Source organism: Ictidomys tridecemlineatus, chromosome 4, assembly GCF_052094955.1.
Source record: "Ictidomys tridecemlineatus isolate mIctTri1 chromosome 4, mIctTri1.hap1, whole genome shotgun sequence".
NCBI lineage: Eukaryota > Metazoa > Chordata > Mammalia > Rodentia > Sciuridae > Ictidomys > Ictidomys tridecemlineatus.
The window spans coordinates 174417545-174444388 of NC_135480.1; the positions used below are offsets into that span (position 1 = coordinate 174417545).

Sequence of the window (26844 nt, forward strand, 5' to 3'; positions counted from 1 at the left end):
TTGTTTATTTATTTTTTTATGTGGTGCTAAGGATTGGTGCCAGATTAAAATATTCTTAGAGGTAAACAAGGACACTGATACAACATATTGAAATCTCTGGGACACTATGAAGGCAGTTCTGATAGTTCATTGCATGGAGTTCATTCCTTCAAAAAAGAAAAAGTCAACAAATAAATGACATAACATGGGCTGGGGATGTGGCTCAAGTGGTAGCACACTCGCCTGGCATGCGTGCGGCCCAGGTTCAATCCTCAGCACCACATACAAAAACAAAGATGTTGTGTCCGCTGAAAACTAAAATAAATAAATAAATATTAAAAAAATAAAATAAAATAAATGACATAACATTACATCTCAAAGCCCTATAAAACGAAGAACAAATCAACCCAAAAGCATTAGAAGACTGGAAATAATTAAAATCAGAGCTGAAATCAATGAAATTGAAACAAAAGAAACAATTGAAAAAACTGACAAAACAAAAAGTTGGTTCTTTGAAAAAAATAAATAAAATTGATAAATCATTAGCCATGCTAATGAAGAGACGGAGAGAGAAAATTCAAATTATTAACATCCGTGATGAAAAAGGAAATCCATTATAGACACTACAGAAATACAAAAGATAATTAGAAATTATTTTGAAAATTTGTACTCCAATAAAATAGATATATCGAAGGCATCAACAAATTTCTGGAGGCATATAATATGCCCAAACTAAATCAGGATGATATACACAATTTAAACAGATCAATTTCAAGCAAGGAAATAGAGGACGCCATCAGAAGCCAACCAACCAAGAAAAACCCAGGACCAAATGGAAACACAGCTGAGTTCCATAAGACCTTTAAAGAAGAACTAATACCAATACTCCTCAAATTATTTCATGAAATAGAAAAAGAGGGAACACTTCCAAACACATTCTATGAGGCCAATATCACCCTGATTTGAAAACCAAAGATACATCAAAGAAAGAAAACTTCAGACCAATATCTCTAATAAATATAGATGCAAAAATTCTCAATAAAATTCTGGCAAATTGAATACCAAAACATATCAAAAAGATAGTGCACCACGATCAAGTAGAGTTCATCCCAGGGATGCAAGGTTGGTTCAACATACGGAAATCAAAAAATGTAATTCATCACATCGATAGACTCAAAGATAAAAAGCATATGATCATCTCAATAGATGCAGGGAAAGCATTTGACAAAATACAGCACACATTTCATGTTCAAAACAGTAGAAATACTAGGGATATCAGGAACATATCTCAACATTGTAAAAGCTATCTATGCTAAGCCCCAGGCCAACATCATTCTAAATGGAGAAAAATCGAAAGCATTCCCTCTAAAAACTGGAACAAGACAGGGATGCCCTCTTTCTCCACTTCTATTTAACATAATTATTAAAACTCTAGCCAGAGCAATTAGACAAAAGAAATTAAAGGGATACAAATAGAAAAAGAACTCAAATTATCACTATTTGCCAATATGATTCTATACCTAGAGGACCCAAAAAATTCCACCAGAAAACTTCTAGAACTAATAGATGAATTCAGCAAAGTAGCAGGATATAAAATCAACACCCATAAATCGAAGGCATTTCTATACATCAGTGACAAATCCTCAGAAAGAGAAACTAAAAAAACCACTCCATTTACAATAGCCTCAAAAATAAAATAAAATACTTGGGAATCAACAAAAGAGGTGAAAGACCTCTAAAATGAAAATTACAGAAAGCTAAAGAAAGAAATTAAAGAAGATCTTAGAAGATTGAATGATCTCTCATGTTCTTGGATAGGCAGAACTAATTTGTCAAAATGGTCATACTACCAAAACTGTTACATAGATTTATTGCAGAAACTTCTAAGAAGATATACAAGTGATTAACAAATACATGAAAAAAAATGTTCAACATCTTTAGTAATTAGAGAAATGCAAATAAAAACTACCCTAAGATTTCTTCTCACTCCAATCAGAATGGCAGCTGTCAAGAATACAAGCAATAAGCATTGGCGAAGATGTGGGGGGGGGTACACTCATACATTGCTTGTAGGACTGCAAATTGATGCAGCCAATTTGGAATGCAATATGGAGATTCCTTGGAAAACCTGGAATGGAAACACCGTTTGACCCAGCTATCCCACTCCTAGTTCTATACCCAAAGGACTTAAAATCAGCATAGTATAGTGACGTAGCTCTATTCACAATAGTTAAACTGTGGAACCAACCTGATGCCCATCTATAGATGAATGGATAGGGAAACTTTGGTGTATATATACACAATGGAATATTATTCAGCATTAAAAGAGAATAAAATCATGGCATTTGCAGGTAAATAGATGGAATTGGAGAATATCATGCTAAGCATTAAAAGAGAATAAAATTATTGAATTTGCAGGTAAAAAGATGGAGTTGTAGAATATCATGCTAAGTGAAGTAAGCCAATTCCAAAAAACAAAGACTGAATGTTTTTTCTGATTAGTGGATGCTGATCCATAATGGGGTGGCGGCGTGGAAAGAATGGAGGAATTTTGGATTGGGCAAACGGAAGGGTGGAAAGGAGAGGGGCATGGGGCAGAAAAGATCGTGGAATGAGATGGACATAATTACCCTAGGTACATGTATGATTGCACAAATGATGAGACTCCCCTACATCATGAACCAGAGAAATGAAAATTTGTGCTCCATTTGTGTACAATGAATTGAAATGCATTCTGCTGTCGTGTATAACTAAGCAAAACAAATAAAAAATATATACTAAAAAATAAAACAAAAAAATTGAAAGCACACTTATAAATATCTCAGAGGTATTGGAAGAAGCACTAGAAAAGTAAATTTTAAAAAAGTGCTTTGAACTAAGTGATAGTAAAAGCTTAAAATGTCAGGATCTCTGGGACAGAATGGTACTCAGCTGAACACTTATAACTTAAAGTATACATATCAGAAAGAAGCTAGAATAACAATCAAATTATTTTCAAATTATGTAATAGGAAGAAAAAATAAGAGTAGAAGCAGATATATATGAAACAGAGAAGAAATAATAAAGCTAAAATTTTATAAAAATAAAGTTTAATCAGGAAAAAAGCAAGAACACAAAAATTAATATCAATGGAAAGGGGGCTGTCAAAATAACTCAACACATGCTAAAAATATATTAAGTCATAATACAATTGTATGCCAACATATGTGATAGCTTACATAACATGATCTATATTAGAGAAGGATCTCTGTGCTGCTGAGAAGAAAGTGTATTCATTGACAGATGAAATATTCTATATGTGTCTGATAAGACTAAATTATTAATTGTAATTTTTTCTTCTATAGCTTTTTAAATTTTTGTTTGGAGAATCTATCCAGTGGTGACATAGGCATGTTTAAAGTTACCTACTATTATTGTGTTGTGGTCTATTTGATTGTTGAAATCGAGAAGAGTTTGTTTGATGTAAGTAGATGCTCCATTGTTTGGGGCATAAATATTTATGAATGTTATCTCTTGTTGATGTTTAATTCCCTTAAGGGGTATGAAATAACTTTCTTTGTCCCTTCTTATTAACTTTGGCTTGAAGTACACTTTATATGAGTATTGAAACTTCTGCTTATTTATGTGATCCATGTGAGTGATATGTTTTTTCTCATTCTTTCACCTTCAGTCTGTGGATGTCTTTGGCTATAAAGTGAGTCTCTTGGAGACAGCATATTATTGGGTCTTATTTTTTAATTCAATCTGCCAATCTGTGCCTTTTGATTGATGAGTGTAGGTCATTAATATTCAAGGTTATTATTGAAATATGGTTTGTATTCCCAGTCGTTTGGGTTTATATCTAATTTTTAATTTGAATTAATTTCTCCTTTGATTGGCTATTACTTTAATGTAGTTCCTCCCTTTACTGGTCATTTTTTTTTCATCTTCATGGAATTTTTCTATTTGTTCTAATTAGTTATACATGACAGTATAATGCATTTTGACACATCATATATAGAGAGAGAGCATAACTTCTTATTCTTCTAGTTGTACATGATATAGAATCATACCGGTCATGTAATCAAATATGTACATACGGTAATAATGTCCAATTCATTCTACTATCCTTCCTACTCCATTACCCTCCCTCTTCCCTTCACTCCCCTCTGCCTAATCCAAAGAAGACCTGGATTTTTAAATACTAACATTATTGACATTTTGGCCCAGAAAATTCTTTATAGTAGGAGGCTGTCCTGTGTCCCCTGTGTAGGATGTTTAGCTATATCCCTGGCCCCTACTCACTAGATACCAGTAGCACTTCTTCCCATTGTGACAACCAAAAATATTTCTAGACATTGCCAGTGCTAGTAGCCTCATAGAATGAGTTTGGAAGGACTCTCTCCTTTTCTATTTCATGAAATAATTTGAGGAGTACTGGTATTAGTTCTTTGATGGCCTTGTAGAACTTAGCTGAGAATCCATCTGGTCCTGGGCTTTTCTTGGTTGGTAGGCTTTTGACAGCATCTTCTATTTCACTGCTGAAAATTGATCTGTTTAAATTGTGTATGTCCTTCTGACTCAGTTTGGGTAGATCATATGTTTCTAGATATTTGTCAATGTCTTTGAGATTTTCTATTTTGTTGGAGTATAAATTTTCAAAGTAATTTCTAATTTTCTGTATTTCAGCAGCATCTGCTGTGATATTTCCTTTTTCATCACAACTTTTAGTAATTTGAGCTTTCTTTCTCCTTCTCTTTGTTAGTATGGCTCAGGGTTTATCAATTTTATTTATTTTTTCAAAGAATCAACTTTTCATTTTGTCAATTTTTTTCAATGGTTTGTTTCAATTTCATTTATTTCAGCTCTGATTTTAATTATTTCCTGTCTTCTACTACTTTTGATGTTGATATTCATAAGTATGCCATTTAATTTTAAAATAGTTTTCATTCGAGGGTGAGGTTCTATGTATCTTAAGGTGATTGATTTTTTTAAAAAAAAATTAATTTTTTAAAAAAATTTTAGTGTATGGGCTGGGGATGTGGCTCAAGCGGTAGCGCACTCGCCTGGCATGCGTGCAGCCCGGGTTCGATCCTCAGCAACACATACAAACAAAGATGTTGTGTCCGCGGATAACTAAAAAATAAATATTAAAAAATTCTCTCTCTCTCTCTCTCTCTCTCTCTAAAAAAATAAAATAAAAAATAAAAAATTTTTAGTGTAGATAGACACAATACCTTTATTTTATTTATTCATTTTTATGTGGTGCTTAAGATCGAACCCAGTGCCTCACACATGCTGGGCAAGCACTCTGCCACTGAGCTACATCCCCAGCCCACAGTGATTTTAATATAATAAATCATATAGGAAACACAAATCTGCATGATTTCAAAATTAAAAAAAAAAACTAATGGAAATCCTTTTTAAATTGATTGTATTGGTTATATACATGTCAAACTTATCAAACTGCATACTTGAAATATGTGTGTTTCAGCCAGGTGAGGTGGCACACACCTGTAATCCCAGCAGCTCAGGGGCGCAGAGACAAGAGGATCATGAGTTCAAAGCCAGCCTCAGCAAAAGTGAGGCACTAAGTAACTCAGTGAGACCCTGTCTCTAAATTAAATTCAAAATAGAGCTGAGGATGTTGCTCAGTGGTTAAGCACCCTTGGATTCAATCCCTGGTATCAAAAATTTAAAAATAAAAATAAATAGGGATGAAGTTCTGGCTCAGTGGTAGAGCAAGTGTGGGGCACTGGGTTTGGTTCTCAGCACCACATATAAATAAATAAAATAAAGGCATCAACATCTAAAAAAGTTTTTTTTAATAAATAAATAAATAAAGGGCCAAGATATAGATCAGTGGTAAAGTGCCTCTCTGTTCAATTCCCAATGCAAAAAGGAAAAAAAAAAAATCACCATTGCTTACCCTGACAGAAATACTAAAACCACCTATAAATTAATCTAATTTAAATCTGATCAAATGTATAACCATCAACTTACATGAAATAAAGGGGACTGAGGAACATACTAATTTATACCACAAGCTTCTCATCAGAATTCAGACTTTTTGAGAAATTTTATAGGAAAAATTACATGAATTCTTTAAAAAAAGATGGAGAATGGATTTAAGAAATTTAAAATGATTAAGAGACATATCAATTACAACATAAGAATCTTATTTAAATATCAATTCAAGTAAATAATTTTTGAGAACCAAGCATATCACCAGGCTGGTGGCACATCTCTGTAATTCGAGCGCCTTGGGAGGCTGAGGCAGGAGGATCCTAAGTTAAAAGCCAACCTCAGCAATTTAGCAAGGCCCTAAGCAATTAGTGACGTCCTGTCTCAAAAATAATACATAAAAAGGACTGGAGATGTGGCTCAGTGGTTAAGCACCCCTGGGTTCAATCTCAAATACAAAAAACAAACAAGTCAATAGGGAAATGTGGACAATTAGATACTTGGTATTGTTGTTTTTTAAAAAGTGTGACAATGTCAGGCCTGGTGGCATAGGCCAGTAATCCCAGGACCTTGAGAGGCTTAAACATGAGGATTACAAATTTGAAGCCAGCTTTGGCAATTTAGCAGACCCTCAGCAATTTTTAGCAAGAGACCCTGTCTCAAAAATAAAAAAGGACAGAGGATGTGGTAAAATGCCTGTGGATTCTATCCCCAATACAAAAAAAAAAAAAATTGGTGTGACAATGATACTGTGCTTTTATTTTAAAGAAGAACCAGCCTTCAACCTTTAGAGATAATAAAACAAAGTAGTTACCAATGAAATGATAAAAACGGACATAAATATGCACCAAACAGTTGGTTCCTGGAATAGGGCAGGGGCATAGAGGAAACAAGACTGGGCCATGAATTACTCATGGGGAATCACTGGTATAGAAGCTCCATCAAAGTAGGTATTTCATGTGCTTCCACATATGAGAAAGCAGGCACTGCTTTTCTCCCTTTGTATATTCTACATCCATTGATAGCATCTTCATCATCCTTGCTTATCATCTATCTTCCAACCACCTGCATATTTTCTCCTATTTTTTTTTTTAATCGTGGTTAATGCCACCCAGTATCTCAGCTAAACACTTAACAATTAACCTGGTTTGGGCTGGGTGGTGCACACCTGTAAACCCAACTACTCCAGAGGTTGAAGCAGGAAGATCACAAGTTCCAGTCAACTTAGTGAGACCCTGTCTTGAAAAACATAAAAGGGGGTTGGGATTGTGGCTCAGCGATAGAGCTCGCCTAGCACGTGCGAGGCCCTGGGTTCGATCCTCAGCACCACATTAAAAAATAATAATAAGTAAACAAAATAAAGATATTGTTCCCAACTACAACTAAAATATATATATTAAAAAATATATATAAAGGGCTGGAGATTTAGCTCCTCAGTGGTAGCACACCCCTGGGTTTAATCACCCACCATCAATTAAGCCAACCATGTTGATATTAATTAAAACGAGGCATAAATTCCTAGTACTTAAAGTCTCACACAACTTTAGAAAGCAAATTCAAAAAATAGTCGTAGATGTTAACAATAATTTAATTGGTGAGTAAGCAGGTATTGGTGAGACCAAATGTCTCCGGAAAAATGAGCATGGCCTAGGCAGAGATTGCTCTTAGCGTTGGACTCCCTAAACTAGCTCTACAAGGATTGGAAATGACTCCCTGTCCTCTCTCTACACTGGTGTGATACCTTCCCTTATACAACAACAGTCTTTCCTATACCTTCTCTCAACCCAAACAAGTGATGCATCATCATCTAAGACCTTTATTTCTTTCTCATTAGCCCTTGAAAAGCAAATAGCAGAGTTCTTGGTTCCAACTCTCATAAATGCGTGACAGAAATCGGTTAGAAGGTAGTCACCCACGCGATGCAGACTCTGTTTATATTTCTTAGTTTGCAACAGAAATATAGTGCTTTAAATTTCTTAGAAAAAGTTGAGACTTTGCTTCTTCAGCTGTCTCCACTCCAGAGGCCCGCGCCTTCCCTCCATTCTGCCATTAGGTGGCAGCAGGCTCACTGATGTTGGAAACTTCTAGGCAGGGAGCCGACTGCCCCGAACCATGACGTCACCAAATCCCGGTGTTGATTGGTTTTTTCTCGGCTGATCTGGAGGAGGAGCCAGTGGCAGAACCGGAAGCGTTGAGTAAGGCGAGTTCAGCTTCCCAAGACTGGGCTTGCGCATTCAGGACGCCGACCTGACTTTAAAAAGGGCAGCTGCAGCTCCTCCTCTGGCCTGAGGAGGCAGACCCTCCTTCTACTTGACTGAGGGAGGAATCAGATTGAGGGGTCACATTGATAAAGGCCGGGCAATACGGAGGGGAGGAGTCACCTTGAGAGGAGGGGTCACAATGACTGGTGGAGTCACCCAGAGAGGTCTCACTGAGTGGGAGGAACACAGAGGAGGGGGTGCAGCACTGAGGGATTCTGATATACACTGATGGTGGCACTGTCTTTCTAAGGAAAGGGGAGGGGTCTCAGAGGGAAAACGGTCTTTGAAGGGGTGGGATCTTGCTGAGGGGCAGGCGCTCGCGGAAGGAGGGGCTTCCCGGCAGGTGGAGGCTTCACTTAATAGAGGGTCATTTGGACAAAGAGGGAGGTCCAGGCTGGGTGGCCACTGAGCGGAAGCACTGGAATCTGAACTTTATTTCGGGGAGGTGGGATGGAGTGAGGAGGAATCGGGCCAAGCCAGGGATGGGCCAGCCAGGGGCTCTCTATAGTCCTGGCGTGTCACTAACGCCCGAGGAGAAGGTAGAAGGCGTTAGGGACTCCAGACATTTAGTGTGTAGGGGTCGAAAAACCTGGGAAATGGACAGTCGGAGCTGGAGCGCAGGCCGGAAAGGTGGACGGGTTGCTGGGCTGCTTACGATTATGGCTGGGCCTGAGGGGTCTGATTATCTGCCATGCTGATCCATGGAGCCCAGGTGAAGGCTTCCTGAACCTATTCCTCCACGGACGTGACCCGAGGGAGAAGAAAGGATTTTCAGGGCAGCTCAAAGACGTTTGGGCAGTCCGCCCTTAATTCCCTATTTAAACCCGGGCCTGAACTCAATTGACCCCGGCACCCCAGGCACGCTCACCTAGAGTGTCGCTGCCAAGGACGGAGGTTGCGTACCTGGGGGGGCGTGGCCGCTGCCGGAGGCCGGGCTCCAAGGAGTTAAGCGCAGCCGGGCCCAGCCCCGCCCCTGGCAGGCCGCGAGCCTGATCCCCGGCGGCGAAGCGGAGCAGCCGCCGCCCGCCGCCTCCGCCTGCGGGGAGCCCGCCCGCCCGCCGGCTCCCGGGAGCGCCGCTGCCACCACCGCCCGGCCCAGGCCTAGGCCCTGCGCAGAGCCGAGCCGAGCGGAGCGGCGTCGACCCGGGCCCAGCTAGCTGGCGCGGCGGGGGCGGGCCCAGGATCTTGGGCTGGTCTTCCATTCTCCCGGCGGGAGCGGGAGTCCCGGCACCCCTGATCGGGCAGGCCCGCTCCCATGGCGAGCGCGGCCTGCCCGGGCCCCGGGGACCCTGCCATGTAAGCCAGGCCCGGGCTGGGGGCCCGGCCATGGCCGGGGAACGGCCCCCACTGCGGGGCCCTGGGCCCGGGCCGGGAGAGGCGCCGGGGGAGGGGCTGCCTGGGCCGGGGGCTGCAGGCGGAGGCCCGGGCCGGGGCCGCCCCTCCTCCTATCGAGCTCTCCGCAGCGCTGTGTCCAGCCTGGCGCGTGTGGACGATTTCCACTGCGCCGAGAAGATCGGGGCCGGCTTCTTCTCTGAGGTCTATAAGGTAAGACCCGCGGAAAGCACAGAGGGGCGGGACCGAGCCTTCAACCAGAGGCTGGAACTTGGGGGCTGGCCCCCAGGGTAGAGATCCCGGACTCCGGCAACCCACCCAATCTGTCCGACACTCACCGGCCCCTACTGCCCCCAGGTTCGGCACCGACAGTCAGGGCAAGTCATGGTGCTGAAGATGAACAAGCTCCCCAGTAACCGGGGCAATACACTACGGGAGGTGCAGCTGATGAACCGGCTCAGGCACCCTAACATCCTAAGGTGAGCGACTCCAGCCTCTTCCTGGGCACCTTGCTGGGCTGGAGGGAAAGGGGAAGAACCAGTGCGAAAAGTGGGAACTAAGGAGGGGCCGGGTCTCTTACAGCCTGCCCTCCTATCCTCCCCATCTTCTTCCAGGTTCATGGGGGTCTGTGTGCACCAGGGACAGCTGCACGCTCTTACAGAGGTGAGGATAGGTTAAGAAAGGGGAACCCACCTTCACCACTACCACCATCACCAAGGGGAAAGGGATCAATGTGCTTGCTGAATCTACGTAGAATAAGGAGAGGCATAGGACCGCTTCGTAGAATAAGGAGAGGCATAGGACCGCTTCCCAGGGGAAGGTCCTTGAACTTCCCTGTGGATAAACCACATATAGGAAGCCTCATCTGGTCTCATTCCCTGTGTCCTCTAGAACACAGCAGTCCCATAAACTTTATGCAGTGATGAAAATGTTCTGTGTGTACTGTCCAGTACAGTAGCCACCAGCTACTCTGAGGCGGGCTGGGGGGGGGGGTGCTACATCATGGGAAATGTCGCTGGTGTGAATGAGGAACTAAATGTTTAATTGTATTTAAATTTAATAACTCAAATAGTTTCACATGGCTAACAACAACTGCATTGGACAGGGCAGCCCTAGAACATGAATGGAGGCCCTTAGAGCACAGATGCACACTTCTGACTTTTGTGATCCTCCTTAATATCCCCTGGATGATAAGTGGGAGACCTAGAATGCAGGCTGAGACCTTGACACTCATTCTCCTTCCCCTATGCCCCAGTATATGAATGGGGGAACCCTAGAACAGCTGCTCAGCTCTCCTGAGCCCCTATCCTGGCCAGTCAGGCTCCGCCTAGCTCTGGATATTGCCCGAGGCCTGCGGTACCTGCATGCTAAAGGTGTATTCCACCGAGACCTCACATCCAAGGTAGGCTGGCAAGGTGGGTGGAGGCATGACTATTAGGTTATAATGTATTAGGCCCGATGGATGTTGGAATGTGGATAATAGATATATTAGGATATTAGGGTGGCAAGGTATTGGGGAATCCCGGGGTCCTAGGGTGAGAGGCTCTGAAGGACTGATAACTATCACACTGTTTAAAGTGTTGGACAATATTGCAATATTGGGGTGCACTGGAGAACTGGGAGAAAGGGTGGGGTTATGCTGGAGTGACAGAGCTTTGGGGTATATATATTGAGAGACCAGAGAGCAAAAGGTGATAAGTGTGTGAGGATGCCTATATGTGTGTATCAGAACTGTCTGGTCCGACGGGAAGACCGAGGCTTCACGGCCGTGGTCGGTGATTTCGGACTGGCTGAAAAGATTCCTGTGTATAGGTAAAGTAAATACTCTATTCCCCCACAAGCCTCCCAGAGGTCTCCTCTTGAAGTGAAGCCCCCAGGGACATTTCCCTTGGGGTGGGGAGGGTCCTCACTTTATATCTTTTTGCCTGGGGAAAATGCCTGAGTGGATGTTTCTGACTATCCCGCCCCCGCCCCTGCAGGGAAGGGGCAAGGAAGGAGCCATTGGCTGTGGTGGGTTCCCCATACTGGATGGCTCCAGAGGTGTTGAGGGGTGAGCTGTATGATGAGAAGGTAAGACATTAACTGATCAGAGCCCCAAGGGCCTTCAGAGACTCTTGAGATGCTCTCATAAGGCCCCATCCCATCCAAAATTCTACCAGATATTCAAGATTCCCCAAATCCCCCATGCCCTCACTATCACCCTCCCCACACATGAAAATTGTCAAGACTGCCTCCCCAAATCCTGACCTAGTCCTACAAAATTCTGAAGTAAAAACTGTCAGTTGTCCCCCTGACATTATTGTCTCATTATTATCTACCCATAGGCTGATGTCTTTGCCTTCGGGATTGTCCTCTGTGAGCTTATCGCCCGAGTACCTGCAGATCCCGACTACCTACCCCGTACAGAGGTGAACATCTCTAGGTTTGAAACAGAGGGAGACTCCAGACTAAGATGGCCCACAATCAAGGAGGGTTCCCTGGAGGTAGAGGACCTCATAGAGGGGCGGGAGGAAAACCCAAGGAAGGGTGACTTAGAGGCCCTGCTTGTATCCTCAGGACTTCGGCCTGGATGTGCCTGCTTTCCGAACCCTGGTAGGGGATGACTGCCCACTGCCTTTCCTGCTCCTGGCCATCCATTGCTGCAGCGTAAGAGCCTCTCTTTCCCTCTCAGCCCCCCTTCCCCCATCTATGAGCTGATGACTGCTCTAAGGGTCTCCAGTGATAGGAAGAAAACTCAGGAACCCCATAAACCACCTATGTCTACCCACTAGATGGAACCCAGCACCCGGGCCCCCTTTACTGAGATCACTCAGCACTTAGAATGGATCCTTGAACAGCTGCCTGAGCCAGCACTTCTTACCAGGACTCCCCTGATACACAATCAAGGTAAGTAAAGCCAGGTGTGTGGTGCACGCCTGTAATTCCAGCAACTCAAGAGGCTGAGGCAGGAGGATCTCAAGTTTGAGGCAACTCAGTGAGACTCTCAGCAACTTAACAAGACCCTGTTTCAAAATAAAAAGTAAAAAGGGCTGGGGATGTAGCTCAATGGTAATGGGTCCGTGGATTCAATTCCTAGTACCCAAAAAAAAAAAAAAAAACCAATCAGGGTAAGTGAGCATGACCTTGACCCAATAAAAGTTCAAAATTCAAGGGAGTTATTTAAGGTTAAGTGGATTTAATAATAGTTTGAGAACACTAGGAGTTGGTGTGGGCTGGGGAGAGAGGACAACTCAGAAGATGGTTTTCTAATGCTAGAGCCCAAGGGAGAAGAGGTAAAAAAAAAAAAAGGTGGGTAGGGGTGACATTTCCTCTTTCCAAGAGCACCCTGTGTGACTCCTTTTTCTAATGAAGCACTCAGAAGCTAGGATCAAATGCTAAGAATGGTGATCACAGACTTCTCTGTCTATAGGGTCTATTCCAAGAGGTGGTCCCTCTGCCACGCTTCCAAGACCAGACCCCCGGCTCTCCCGAAGCCGGTCAGACCTCTTCCTGCCCCCATCACCAGAATCACCCCCCAACTGGGGGGACAATCTGACACGAGTCAACCCCTTCTCACTACGGGAAGATCTCAAGGGTGGCAAGATCAAGCTCCTGGACACACCCAACAAGCCGGTCACGCCTCTGCCCCTTGTTCCACCATCACCACTGCCCTCTACTCAGCTGCCCTTGGTGACTACTCCAGAGGCCCTGGTCCAACCTGGGACACCTGCCAGACGCTGCCGCTCACTACCCTCATCCCCTGAACTCCCTCGACGTATGGAGACTGCACTGCCAGGTCCTGGCCCTCCTGCTATGGGTCCCTCAGCTGAAGAAAAGATGGAGTGTGAAGGCAGCAGCCCTGAGCCAGAACCCCCAGGACCAGCTCCCCAGCTGCCCCTGGTGGTGGCCACAGACAACTTTATCAGCACTTGCTCCTCAGCCTCCCAGCCCTGGTCCCCTAGATCAGGACCTCCCCTCAACAACAACCCCCCAGCTGTGGTGGTGAACTCCCCACAAGGCTGGGCGGGGGAGCCCTGGAACAGGGCTCAGCATAGCTTGCCCCGGGCAGCAGCCCTGGAGAGGACAGAACCCTCGCCACCCCCTTCAGCTCCCCGGGAGCCGGAGGAGGGGCTGCCCTGTCCTGGCTGCTGCCTTGGCCCTTTCAGCTTTGGTTTCCTGTCCATGTGCCCCCGCCCCACCCCAGCTGTCGCCCGCTACCGCAACCTGAACTGTGAGGCGGGCAGTCTCCTCTGCCACCGAGGGCACCACGCCAAGCCACCCACGCCCAGCCTGCAGCTGCCTGGGGCACGCTCTTAGCAGTGGGGCCTGTGATCTCAGGCCTCCAACTTTGGCCTTCAGGACACCCTGTAAGGATAGAGCACACTTGCTGGACAATGCCAGCCCCAGATGGGCTGACTGGCTCTTCTCCCCGTAGGGGAGCCTCAGCATGGACTCAAGGGACAGAGCACTTCCTATCCAACCCCTGGGCTCACTCTCCCACGGGGATCACTGAACCAGACACAGCATTGCTGACACACGAGACTAACACGTGCAAATTATTTAAAAATATTTCAATAAAAACTGCCTGGCTGGCTCCGGGCCGCCCCATCCACTCAGCCCTTGCGCCCTGCTCCCCCCACCCATTTCCAGTATGGGAGGTTCTTGAGGGGGGTCAAAGTCCCTTCTAGAGGCTTCTTTATCCTCTTCCCAGGATCAGTCCAATTTCTGGGACAGGTTTTCAAGCAGGCTGGCTAGAAGTGTCAGGTGTGGATCAGTCCTTAGTTGGCAATGCCCACACTCAGGGGGTGCCTGGGGATGACAATCTTGGATGTGCAGGCCACAGGTTAGGGATCAGAGTCACAAGCTCTTATTAGCATGAGTGTCTGGAAGGGTAAAGCATCAGTGAGTTCCACAGTTGACTGTTACCAAACCTTCATCCACCTTTTGCTATCTTTTCCCCAACTCTCTTAACAGCCACATCACCAGACTTTCTGCCCAACCTACCCTTACATAAGCAGACCAAGTGATCAGAGGCTGAGGATGTCTAACCCAGGAACAAGTTTCCCCTCTGTCCCGTCCCTGGACTCCCATGCCTCAGCCCCATCTCTCATGCTTACCCCATTCATTGCAAAGAATGATCCCCGTCTGGAAACCTGAAAGATGACTGCTCACAGATGAAGGGAAGGGAACTTGTACATGTCTCTGACTGTATATTCCACCATGAATATCTTTTTTGTATCTTGTTGCATCTTGAGTTTAAGGACAAGATTTAGAATGATTAGAAGTGGGAAATGCTCTGGACCCCTTCTAATCCATCCTACCATCTCTCATCTATGCATAAAACTTAGCCTATGTCCATATCTGGGCATGGTTCAGAGGCAGATTTCTAGACTCCAGCTACAAAAGGCTCTAAGTCCAGGGCAGAAAAAAATTACCCAAATCTTAAAAATGAAAACTCCAGATAGAGAACATAAGGATGTCCTTAGGTGTGATTCAAAGCTATTCCACTGCTCCCTTGTTCACTTCCCCAAGTGGTCTGGACTGAGAAAGTATGACCCCAGTTTGGGCAGCCTTGTCAAGGGATGGGGAGTCAGAATGCCGGTGTGAAGCCCTAGCTAAATTCTCAGCTTCTCCCTCTGAAAGATGACATGGATCCCAACTTAGTAATTTTTTTAAATTATGCCAAGGACTTTTAGACACCAAAGATAGAACAGAGAATAAGACTGCTCTAAAGTTATTAATCAAATAGGGGGAATAAAAAAAATAGGCAGATACATTATTGATTTATAGAAGAAATTTGGGAGTTGAGGTTGGGGAAGAAATTTTTTTACTATGTCTTTATGAGGGGATTATGGAGTTCAAAATGCCAAAAAAGTCCTCACCAACTTACTCATGTAAACCAGAAGTCCTCCATTGGTCCTTATTAGCGGTTGAGCTAATCCAATATGAATTGAAATCACCATGTGAAAATATAGGTTCTCCACTGGACTGATACTATGAAATTCAGAGAAACCAGAGATGTGTAGATAGTGATGAGAAATATAGGAGAAAATCAAACACTCTAGGAAAAGGCCTATAAACTTTGGCAAAGGGATATGATGGCTCATCTGTGACTTGTTCTGCATCCTTCAAGTGCCACTCTACAGATGCAGTCTCACTCTTTAGTTCACCTCCCAACTTGGTAAGAATATCTGCTATCCTTTGGAGGGGAGTTGCTATGTGGACTGTTCTGGTCCCAAAGAACCAGTTATTATGATCCAACCCACCAAATCTGGCACCTCGCAGTCAAAGAGCTGTTAAGCAGCCCATAGGACTGACCAGCAAGATGAGACACAAAGTAGAGATTATAAAAGTTTCAGCTCTCATGCCAACTCTAATCAGTTAGTAGAAGCCACGTGGAACACAGGACTGAGAAGACACAGGCCATTTTCAAGTTCAATGGCAGAGAGTGTTGTGATTATCAGTATTTGCCATGGACAAGGAATGCCATGGCATGTATGCCAGGTGTGCACTGCCATTCCTGATTTGATGACATACCTCCCTTCATCTAACAATGCCCCTTTGTTCTGTGGGTAAGGGTATGCTTACTGAGTAATCATATCTACTGAATGTGGCCAGGTTGGAGGATAGAGATTTACAATAGTCTTGGCTCTCCTCCCAAGTTTGACGAGTAGATGAGAAGTAAAAGCAGCGATATTCCTTTAGTATCCATCCCACTGGACAGCAATGGCCTACAAAGCAGAGAGAGTGCAACATCACAACCCGTAGGACCTAGGATGAAAGTGACTACTCATAATCTGATTGCTAACAACATTCCCCTAAGTATAATCTTGGCACCTTAATGGACTTCTAGTCCTTGATCTTTGCAATCTTCCTTTCTTTTTTCCTCTCCTGGAAATGCCTTTCCTTTGCATATACAGTTAAAAAAGAAAAAAAGTCATTTAACATATTTTTTTTCTTTTTGGAAGTGGGGATTGAACCCAGGGGTGCTTAACCACTGAGTCCCAGTCTTTTTTATTTTTTTATTTTGAAACAGGGTTTTCCTAAGTTACTTAGGGCCTCTCTAAGTTGCTGAGGCTGACCTCAACTTATAATCCTCCTGCCTCAGCCTCCTGAGTCTCTGGGATTGCAGGTGTGTGCTAGCCACCATGCTAGCTAACAACATTTCTTAACAATCTGGGAGGTTTATTTTAATTGGACTGGTCATTATCCCCAATTTCTGAAAGATTACAGTCTACTCCAAAAGTTTGATTATCCTCACCTAGGCCCCTGTATTTGGTCAACAAGCCTCCCATTTGTTCCTTCATCTCATTTGCTCCCTAAAGCATTCCCCACTGCCCATCAAAACTTCATCACACTCCTCCAGCCACTAGCTGCCTCCCCTCTCTACTCTTCCATAAGGAAACACTAGCTGCCTCTCCTCTCTACTCTTCCTCTTTTGCTCAGTCCCTATTTTGTAAATACTCTCCACTTTCCTCCTTCCCACCTCAAAATTTCTGTCTCTGTTCTTCTTTTCCTGATTATCCATAAGAAATAGACATTCCTCTTTAACATCCTATATTCCAATCTGTGCTCATAATCTTAACCCAACTCTCTCCAATGATTTGATTATCAGTCTTAACTCTATCATTTAAAAATCAGCTGAGTTGGGACTGGGACTGTGGCTCAGTGGTAGAGTTCTTGCCTAGCATGTGTGAGGCACTGGGTTCAATTTTCAGCATCACATATAAACAAATGATTTTTTTAAAAAGTCCATCAACATCTAAAAAAAATAAAAAATCAGCTAGGGGGCTGGGGTTGTGGCTCAGCGGCGGAGGACTCACGTAGCATGTGCGAGGCCCTGGATTCAATCCTAAGCACCACATAAAAATAAGATATTGTGTCCAACTAAAAGCTAAATTTTTTTAAAAAATCATCTAGGTATGGTGGTGTACACATGTAATCCTAGTTACTAGGGAGATGGAGAAAGGAGGATCTCAAGTTTGAGGCCAGCCTCAGCAACTCAGCAAGACCCTCAGCAACTTAGCAAGACCCTGTCTCAAAATTAAAAAAAAAAAAATTATAAAAAGGGCTGAGATTCAATTCCTAGCACAGGGGTTGGAGAAGTGGGTAGGCTAAAATGCAAAATAGAGCTGAGGGCCTGATGACACACACCACCAATGCCAGCTACTCTGGAGATTAAAGAAGGAGGATAGCAAGATGGAGGGCAACCTAGCAACTGTCTCAAAATAAAATTTAAAAAAATGTCTGGGAATGTAGCTCAGTGTTTACCTAGCATTTGCAAGGCCATGTGTTCCATGTCCAGTACTACCAAAAAAAAAAAAATTAAAAAAGTGAATTTTGCTTTTATGGTACTAGAGATCAAGCCCAGGCCTTCACACATACTGAGTAAATGCTCTACCACTAAGCTACATCCCCAACCTGAAAGTGAGTTTTTACCAGTCTAGTGTAAGAGATAGACAATGAAACAAAGGGATGAGATATTGAATGATGGACTCCAGAACATGAGATGAGTAGGGAGATAAATGAGGGTAGGAAACAGCTGATGGGAAGAAAGGAAACAGGAGTCCCCAGACTGGAGGAGGCTTCAGTGAAGTGAAAGAAGTAAAAGTCTGAGCAGTTGTGATCAGAGTAGAAATCTGCAACCGATGTTACAGCAGAGCAGTATGGGTTGCAGCTGTCAAGGGACTGTGGGCCATAGTAGATAAGAAGATTTAAAAAAACAAGGGCTGGGATGGGTGACTACATGTAATCTTGCTGCTTTAAACCTAGAGAAAACATTCAGATGCCCTCTGAGCAAAATAGAGCCCAACCCCCACCATAATCCATGAAAACTCTAGTCCCCTGGCACCCTGCCTAGAACCTCAGCCTGCTTCTGCACAGCCTTTTCTCTTTTAGGTGTCCCTTTACCCACCTCTACATACTGGCTGGGCTCCTGCTTTGAAAGTGGATGGATACCCCATCCTGGTCCCTTAAACCACATGATGGGTGCCACATGTGCCTGAGAACTTTAGCTATCTTGCCCCACCTCCCGACTGCACCTAGTGTTAGTCAGTAGTTCTTAACTTTTAGGGGGATCTCTGATGTATTGAAAATTAATTAAAGCTGCCACCAAGTCTTTAGAAAACTGTACAAACAACCAATCCCACATACAAATTCAAGGTGTTCCTAGATCCATGCTGTCAATGTCAACCAGATAAAAACTAATTTTGCCATGCTTCTTTAAACAGTGTGATTTGGACTGCTGGCTGCTACCCACTCCTCACCAGGATCTGCCTTAGAGCTAGGGGAGGCCCCTAAATCCAGTATGCTGCTTGATCTTTCTCCCCATTGGCCAAGGTTGCATGGCTCAGGCAGCCACTCTTCTGCTTCATTGCCTCTTTCCTGAACAATCCACTGATCCCTGGGAGCTAGATAGAGCCCTGTCCCAGTGTTTCCTTGCTTCAATCCATCCTTCACAGACCACCTCTCCCACCTCTCTTCTCCCAGAGCAGTTACCTTGTGGGGAGCATGTAAAGAAGGGTTTCAGTGTGTCCTGCATGTTGTGTAGCCTCTCCTGCAAGGCCCTCCTCTGGTCCTCCTCCCTTTGCAAAGTCTCCTGGGTCTTCTCCTTGTCCAACTGGCAGTCCTTTAGCTTCCCCTCAGCAGCCTGGCGATTTTCCTGCGCCACCTGTAGCACTTCCTGACTCTGGGCCAGCTTTCTCTTGGACTCTTGCAGATTCTCTTCCTTCTGCCCCAGCTGAGTTATCCTTAGGTGAAGCTGCTCCTGAAGGCTGCTATTAGTGTCTTCCAGAACACTGCTCACTTGCTGCAGTTTCTGAGATACCTGCAGATCTGGTTAGCCATAAAAAGAGATTTGGAGGGCATCTTCTCCAGCCAGACCCTAATGTCCTGAAACATTTTTATGAAACTTTTTGCATAACAGGCTAAAATATAAGACCTGATTGCCTAAAGCTTAAAGAGATATTGGATTAGATAAGGACTGACAGGGAAGACAGGGCACTGAAAATAGACCCAGCAGGAAACCGGACCAAAAGCTGAGGATGTAGTGGTAGTGACTATGAACTCTTCTGTGAAGGGAACTATGGGGGAGAGGAGAGAAGTAGTTTGAGGTAAGTGGGAAATGGGGCAGCCATACTCACAGCGGGCTCCCAGGCAGATGGCAGCCACCCCTAACAGCAGGCAGGTGAGGAGCAAGCTGAACAGGAGGTATCGCAAGCAAGCTGGACTACCTTAAAGGACAGGGATGAAGGGCAGTCAGTCCCAGGAAACAATTTACAGACTGAGGGCATGGGCAGCAGCGGAGATTCCAGAGGAGGACATTCTTTTTTTTTTTTAAAGAGAGAGTGAGAGATGAGAGAGAGAGAGAGAGAGAATTTTTAATATTTATGTTTTAGTTCTTGGCGGACACAACATCTTTGTTGTAGCGCGCTCACCTGGCATGCATGCGACCCGGGTTCGATCCTCAGAGGAGGACATTCTTAAGAGGAGGGCAAAGGAGCAGTGTGGTGGGGTTTTTCGGATGGTGGGAAGTTTTGCAGGTAGAGGAGAGAGGGAGTTCTAGAATGTGGGTTGGGGATTTGTAATTGGTAAGGTGAGTTGAGGCGCATTGCCTGGTAAAGGAGAACTAAATCTCAGAAAAAAGAGGGAAAGGGGATGACAGGATTTGTATATTGGGACCAAATGAATGGTGAGTAGTGATCTGGATGGACGCGTCTTGGAATAATCCCTACCGGGATGTGGCTTAGGGGGCAGGCAGCGGGGTCGCGGTGCTGAGCGAGCTATCTCAAGGCTGCACCCTGGGCTCATCCCCACAAAGAACTGAACAGGATGGGGATCAGCGCTCAACCCCCTGCTCCCGGGCCTCAGTCCCACCGGTTGGCACGTCAGGGTCGCCACCCTCCAAAGCATGCAGGAGGGGAGAACGCCTGGGGCTGGAAGGGGACAATACCCACAGGGGAGAAGCCTTCCAACAGGCGGCGACGTCACGGAGCTCCAGGTCGCAGTTAGCTGCTCTGACTTAAAACCTGCGGAAGAGCAACGTCCAGTGTGAAAGCCCCAGATCACGCCCCTTCTCCGCAGCTCGCCCCACACCGGGACTCCGGGCTGCCCTGAGACACCCTCTGTCACTGCTCCGGGACACCCGCATCACTCACTCCCGGAGTTTCTCTGCTCGCCCTCCACCCACACACACCCCCCGCCCCCCGCCCCCCGCCGCGACTCTCTCAGCTACCTCCGGGTCTCGGTTCATCCCCACCCGCCCCTCCACTCCCTCCCAGTCTCCCTTTATCCCTTTATCCTTACCTCAGGGGCCCTTATCTGCCTGCCTGCAACCGCCACCCCGCATTGCTCTCTTCCCTCTCCCTCCTCCGGCTCCCATTTCCCCCAGAACCCATCTCCCACAGGGCTGCCCTGAGTCTTCCTCCAGCACTTATCAGCCACCCTCTCCCCTCCTCCCCCCACACACTTGACCCCCTGGGATCTCCACCTTGCCCCTGAGACTTTTCTTCCCCTAGTTCCCATTTATCCTATGCTCTTCTAAGAACCACCCTCCTCATTTCTCCAAGGCCTTGTCCTCCCAAGATTTCTGTGGACTCCCCAGCTCAAGAGAACCCCATAAACCCATCCCCAGGGCTCTCCATACCTGATTTGTCCCCTAGTCCAGAGGAGGCCAAGCCGGAGGGCCCCCCTGGGACTGAGGGCACTTGAACATTTTCATAGGTGAGTTCCCCATCCTCATAGGCCTCTGGGTCTGGGGAGAAAAAGAACCAAAGTGGAAGTCAGGTGTGGTCTGTGGGATGAGGGTGGGTTGTGAAAGGGGATAGACAGGATGGAGGAGTCCCATGTTCCCCCCTTACCCTCTCCTAACTGGCTGGAGACAATCTTTTTCAGAGGTGCCTTCACAAACCGCAGGTCTGCATAGGTGATAGCATCAGCCATGGTCCTGAGCACCTCTGCAGGCTGGAGTCTTCCCTCTCATCCACAGGATCCAAGCCTCCCTGGCCACTCTCCTCTCTCCACACTCTTAGATTCTGTGATCTCTGTGATTGCACTTCTTAGCTCTTTGCCCTCCCACTTAACAAAAGAGGAAGATGTGAATGAGCCTCTGACAGATGGGCTCAATGAAGCAGAAGTCATCTTGGGTCAGAGCCAAAAGGGCAGGAGGGAAACACTCAGGTCCAGCGCACAGGCCAGGGGCTAGGCCTGGCCCTGGGTCAGCCCTGTGTCCCCCGACTCTTCATGTATCCTACTGGGGCTCCACACTGCTGGGCTCCAGTTATCTTCTCTGATTTGCCCTCTCCTCCTAACTGCCCTCTACTGGGGCTTGTTGATGTGTGGTTGGAGCTCTTTTGTGCCCAACTGACACCAGGCAATCTTTCCAATCATTGTTCCAGAAGGAGGTTTCATCTTTCCCATCAGATTGTGTCTCCTAGCATGGAGCCTTAGCTCTTTGTCATTCTGGGGTTTCCAGTAGGTCTATGAGTGAGTCCCTGATTTGGTGACTCAAATGGGTGTCATATCCCCATCAACTTGGGGGCTTTCATGCTGTACCCATCTTCTCTCTTGTGTAACCCTCAGAACTACCACACAGAGCCATAGCTGGGGCACCTCTGGGGAAATCTGTGGTAGCACTGATCTTCATTCACCCTGTGAGGGCCAGGAAACCAATGAGCCTGGAGTTTCACAAAGATCAAGCGACAGCTTCCTAGACCCACAAATAAGGCAAAGAAATTTCTTCTAACTTTTTTTGTAAAGTTTTTATTATTTATTTATTTTTGGTACTGGGGATTTGAACCCAAGGGTACTTTACAACTGTGCTACATCCCCAGCCTTTTTTATTTTTTATTTTGAAAAGGGGTCTCACTAAGTTACTCAGGACCTCAATAAGTTGCCCAGGCTAGCCTTGAACTTGTGATCCTCCTGTCTCATCCTCCTGAGTTGCTAGGATTACAGGCATGTGCCACCATGCCCAGTAAAATTCTTCTTTTAAAAGGTCTCAGGGAAGTGATGGCACATGCCTATAAGCAGGAGAATCACAAGTTCAAGGCCAGCCTGGGCAACTTATGGAGTCCTTGACTCAAAAGATAAAAAGGCTGGAGATATGACTCAGTAGTAAAACACCCTGGTTTAAATCCATAATATAAAAAAAAATTCAAAAGAGATATAACTCAGTGGTAGCATGCCCAGGTTCAATTCCCAGTATTGCAATTAATTAATTAATTAATTAAAATGAAAGGTATTGAGGGCTGGGGTTGTAGCTCAGTGATAGGGCAGAATGTGAAACTCTGCGTAGAAAACCCCAACATTAAAAAAAAATAACCTCCCAACTTTGTCCCTTTATGCCCATCCCCAAGGAAAAGGAGCATTTATGTATAGGAGAGACTCCCAGAAATTGGGATGCCCTCCAAGGTGGTGAGGACCTGGCTGATGGAGCAGAGAGGGAAACCAGGGAAGCAGAGAAGGAGTTCTGAGCAGCAGTGCCCAAGGGTGCTCCCTAATGTTCTTTTACCAGGATTTGACTCTCCCAGGAATGCCAAAAGGGCCTGCCTCAGGGGGTGGGAAACAGCTGAGACCAGACACCAATGGAATAGGGAAAAACCCAGTCCCTTTCAGAACACATCCGCCCCCTCAGAAACCCCTCCTGCAGCTGTGGGGAGGAAAAGGAAGGTCCTCACCACATGCTAATAGCTCATATGACTGGTGGTGTGTGTCAGGCTCTGTGATGGACCGCAGAGCACACGGTGCACAGCAGCACTGTCCAGCCTGCCCCAGAGAGGGTGGCCACTGAGGCAGAATGGCACACCTGGCACCTGAGGATGTGTCTGAGGAGAGGTGGATGTATGTGTGTGCGTGTGTGTACTTGTGTATGCACACCACCATCCCCAGCACTTTGTGATCTGTTAGGGGTGTCATGGGAGGTGAGTGTCCATGTTGCAGCCCACTCAGAGGATAAATGGATCCTGTGGCCCAAGGGGTGCCTGTGAAAGCTCTTACCTTTTGCCACCACAGGGAATGATGGGCCATTTTCAGAAAAATCATCATGGGTCATGGCAACAGATTCTACAAGTATTTCCTTTTTGAGGTTCACTGTTTCCTAAGGCGTCCCTGCAGCTGTTAACGGTCCTTGCTTGATTAAAGTTTCCAACAGCCCAGTCCCCTCCCCTGGGCACCCTGGCATGGCCTCCCCCAGATACAGACAGTGGCGTGTGCTGGTGACTCCCTGGGGGCCTCCAGGGGCCTGTGATAGTGGGAAGCTACAGAGCAGCTGGTGCCAGGGTGGGTGGGGACAGTCAGGGCACTGCCTCTATGGGGTACAGGGGTGACAGTAGTCAGCATGTGAGTAAATTCTATTTATAGGAATTCCAAAAACTGTAGAAAATGTCCTAGTTTTCAGAACCACTGCACAGGTGAACATGACCTGGATGCCAGGTAAAGTGACAAAGTCAAGCTTTCAGTATGCACTCAAAAAAGAAAATGGGCATGCAGTCTAACATGACCCTTGAAGAGGCTTAAAAAGGGGTTACCCAAGTGGAGCTGGGCTGGGCTAAGCTGTCCATCCACATCTCCACATCTTCATCAGACTTGGTCTGTACATCTCTCCTCCGTAGCTGTTTTGATGACAGTTACATATTTCAAGACATTCTGCATTCCATTCCTTCTTATAGTACTTTGTGGTTCTTTTAAGTGAATAGAGTAAAAGAAGGGAATTCTTGCCCTTCTCTAGGTATGTCACATAGGCCTTTGCAATACTCACATTCACATTACCTTTCTAGGCTGGACATCAGACATGATGCCTGTGACTTGGAGGTGCACTCCTACTGTCCAAGTTTCAGTAACAGTGTTTTTTTTTTTTTAATTCTGTTTTCAGTTGTAGATGAACACAATACATTTATTTTGTTTAATTATTTTTACGTGGTGTTGAGGATCAAACCTAGTGCCTCACACATGCTAGGCAAGTGCTCTACCACTGAGCCAAAACCCCAGCCCCAACAGTGAGTTTTCTTTTCTTTCTTTTTTTTTTTTTTTAAGAGCTGAGGGGTCAGTGTTGTGTGTTTCAACCTTTCAAGGACCATAATGTCATCATCTGAGATCTGGGAGGACCAACACCAAAGTCTACTTCTTGCTGTCTCTTGGTTGTTCCACTGCTTATTGTGGGAAACAGGTTGTGAAGGTCTATAAGGGGAGGGGGCCCAACTGTGAGGGCATGGGGTGGGATGGCATGGGGAAGGGCTCCTCTCTGTCAACTTTGATAAAGTCTCGTCAGCATCAGGAAGTCAGGAGATTCTCCTAAGACTCTGAAAGTCAGGTTATACTTCATCTTTACTGTAACTCACTGGCTTCTAGAAAACCCGAGTCAGGTGACAGGGTAGACAGAATAATAACCTCCCTAAAACATTCACACTCTAAACCTTGGAACTGGCAAATACATTACTTTACCTGATAAAATGTAGATGTGACTTATGTGAAGGTCTGTTAAACGGGAGGTCATCCTGTTTAATTCTTGCAGGCCCAGTCTAAACACAGTTTCTTTTTTTTTTTTTAATTTATTTTTAGATGTTGATGAATCTTTATTTTATTCATTTCTTTATATGTGGTGCTGAGAATTGAACCCAGTGCCTCACACATGCTAGGCAAGCACTCTACCACTGAGCCACAGCCTCACATAGGTTCTTAAAAGGGAGAACCTTTAAATGAGAAATTATACCCCAATGATTCAAAAGTATGAATCGCCAAGATCATTGTAATGTCTTGTGTAGCTATTAAAAAATAAATTAATTAAAAAAAAAAAGGGAGAACCTTTTCCGGCCATGGGAAGAGAGATTCAAGGAGGGAAGATTCAAGGATTACAGAGATACAACATGAAGACTCAAGCCACAGTTGCTGACTTTGAAAGTGGAGAAAAGGGATCATTAGCCAAGGAGTCCAGGCAACCTCTAGAAGATGGAAAAGCAAATAAACAGAAAGGAACCCAGCCCTGCTGTCACCTTAATTTTAGTTGTAGACCTGCATCAGACTTCTAACCTGTAAGATAATACATTTTTAATGGTTTAAGCCATGAAGTTTGTAGTGCCAAAATTGAACAAACATGATTCTATGGTTGAAATGGCCAGTCCCTACCACAGGTGTGGCAATTTCCCGTCTCTAAAATGCAAGATGTCCAGACCTCATTCAAGAGTATGACTGCAGCTGGGTGCGGTGGTGCATGCCTGTAGTCTTAGCAACTCAGGAGGATCAAGAGTTCAAAGCCAGCTTCAGCAAAGGCAAGGTGTTCAACAACTCAGTGAGACCCTGTCTCTAAATAAAATACAAGATAGGGCTGGAGATGCAGCTCAGAGGTTGAGTTCCCCTGAGTTCAATCCTTGGTCCCCCACCCCCAGCCTAAAAAAAAAGTGGGAGTATGATTGCTAGAGACAGGAGATGTAACCTTGAGCAAAGGCCTCTTTTAAAACATCAGCCACAATAGCTTCAGAGTCAGGAAGGAGAACTATAGGCCATCTGATAGTACCATCAAGGGGACTTGTGATTCTTTGATCCCTGAAACTTAAGAGCACTGGGAGGGCTCTGGTGACTTGCCCCAGGCCTCTCCTTAGTCCTGTCTTGAATAGTGACACAGATAATAATCTTATATACTGATGGCACAGAGCTGAGAAGAAAAGCAAATACCTTGCTTCAAAAGGCAAACTCAAGATTCAAGCATTGCCACAGGCAAAATGATGGCTCCTATCTGCAGAATGAAGTGTCATAAAGGAAAGGACAGTGGGGCGCACAGTGGTGCACTCCTGTGATCCCAGCGACTGGGAAGGCTGAAGCAGGAAGGTGGCAAGTTTAAGACCAACCTCAACAACTTAGTGAGACCCTGTTTAAAAAAAGACTGGGCATGTAGCTCAGTGGTAGAATGTTCGAGTTTCAATCCCAGTACTGCAAAAAATTAAAAAGCAAAAACAAAGGATAAGAGCTAGCATTTATTTATTTAAACAAAATTAGGGGTTCAAAAAATATGTTACATGAGCATAAGCTGAAGGGAGAGCTTTGGCCTAACAGATTATGAACAAAAATTCAAAGTGAAAGGCAGCTATGAGGCTTTTTAGACTTGAATGGACCTTAGAGAGCCCAACCTATTTATCTTACAAATTAGGAAAATGGGCTCTGTGGGCCGTAAGCTCATTATGAATTACCTAGTGACTAGGAGGGTTTGGACAAAAGGCTGTCCCAAAAGACATTTACCAAGTGTGTCAGCACTATGTCATTTACCAAGTATGTCAGCACTATGTCAGCCACACCTAGAGCTCCTCCTAAGGGGCAAACCTCTGCTGATGAGTTAGCCCTAGACCCCTAGAATTGTGATTTG

The 26844-nt window shown here is 45.2% G+C and overlaps 2 protein-coding genes and 1 long non-coding RNA gene across 3 annotated transcripts; 1 reads left to right on the forward strand and 2 right to left on the reverse strand.

The window, feature by feature from the left end:
* Positions 1-7492: 7492 nt before the first annotated feature.
* Positions 7493-8970, reverse strand: LOC120889838 (uncharacterized). Its single transcript, XR_005734007.2, has 2 exons — positions 8839-8970; positions 7493-8169 (listed from the first exon to the last, which is right to left on the reverse strand). It is a non-coding gene; the product is annotated as an uncharacterized LOC120889838 (long non-coding RNA).
* A 539-nt stretch (positions 8971-9509) lies between these two features.
* On the forward strand, positions 9510-14106 carry Tesk1 (testis associated actin remodelling kinase 1). The gene is made up of 10 exons (XM_005326244.5): positions 9510-9728; positions 9873-9994; positions 10130-10178; positions 10771-10917; positions 11245-11327; positions 11495-11585; positions 11840-11923; positions 12072-12161; positions 12287-12401; positions 12925-14106. The coding sequence occupies exons 1-10, from the start codon at positions 9510-9512 to the stop codon at positions 13809-13811; spliced, it is 1887 nt and encodes a 628-aa protein (XP_005326301.3). The 3' UTR covers positions 13812-14106.
* On the reverse strand, positions 13937-21632 carry Cd72 (CD72 molecule). Its single transcript, XM_078044975.1, is given in 9 exon segments — positions 13937-14377; positions 14612-14746; positions 15385-15488; positions 16083-16225; positions 18993-19328; positions 19637-19726; positions 20450-20521; positions 21139-21325; positions 21327-21632. Coding segments are annotated over 8 exon segments (1170 nt in total). The 5' UTR covers positions 21435-21632; the 3' UTR covers positions 13937-14377; positions 14612-14616.
* Positions 21633-26844: the final 5212 nt, after the last annotated feature.

Bases quoted from the DNA above. Each gene is read 5' to 3' on its own strand.
- Tesk1 (XM_005326244.5), top strand. From the start codon at position 9,510: ATGGCCGGGGAACGGCCCCCACTGCGGGGCCCTGGGCCCGGGCCGGGA. The intron at 10,918-11,244 runs GTAGGCTGGCAA...TGTGTGTATCAG, and splicing joins ACCGAGACCTCACATCCAAG to AACTGTCTGGTCCGACGGGA. The intron at 11,586-11,839 runs GTAAGACATTAA...ATCTACCCATAG, and splicing joins GTGAGCTGTATGATGAGAAG to GCTGATGTCTTTGCCTTCGG.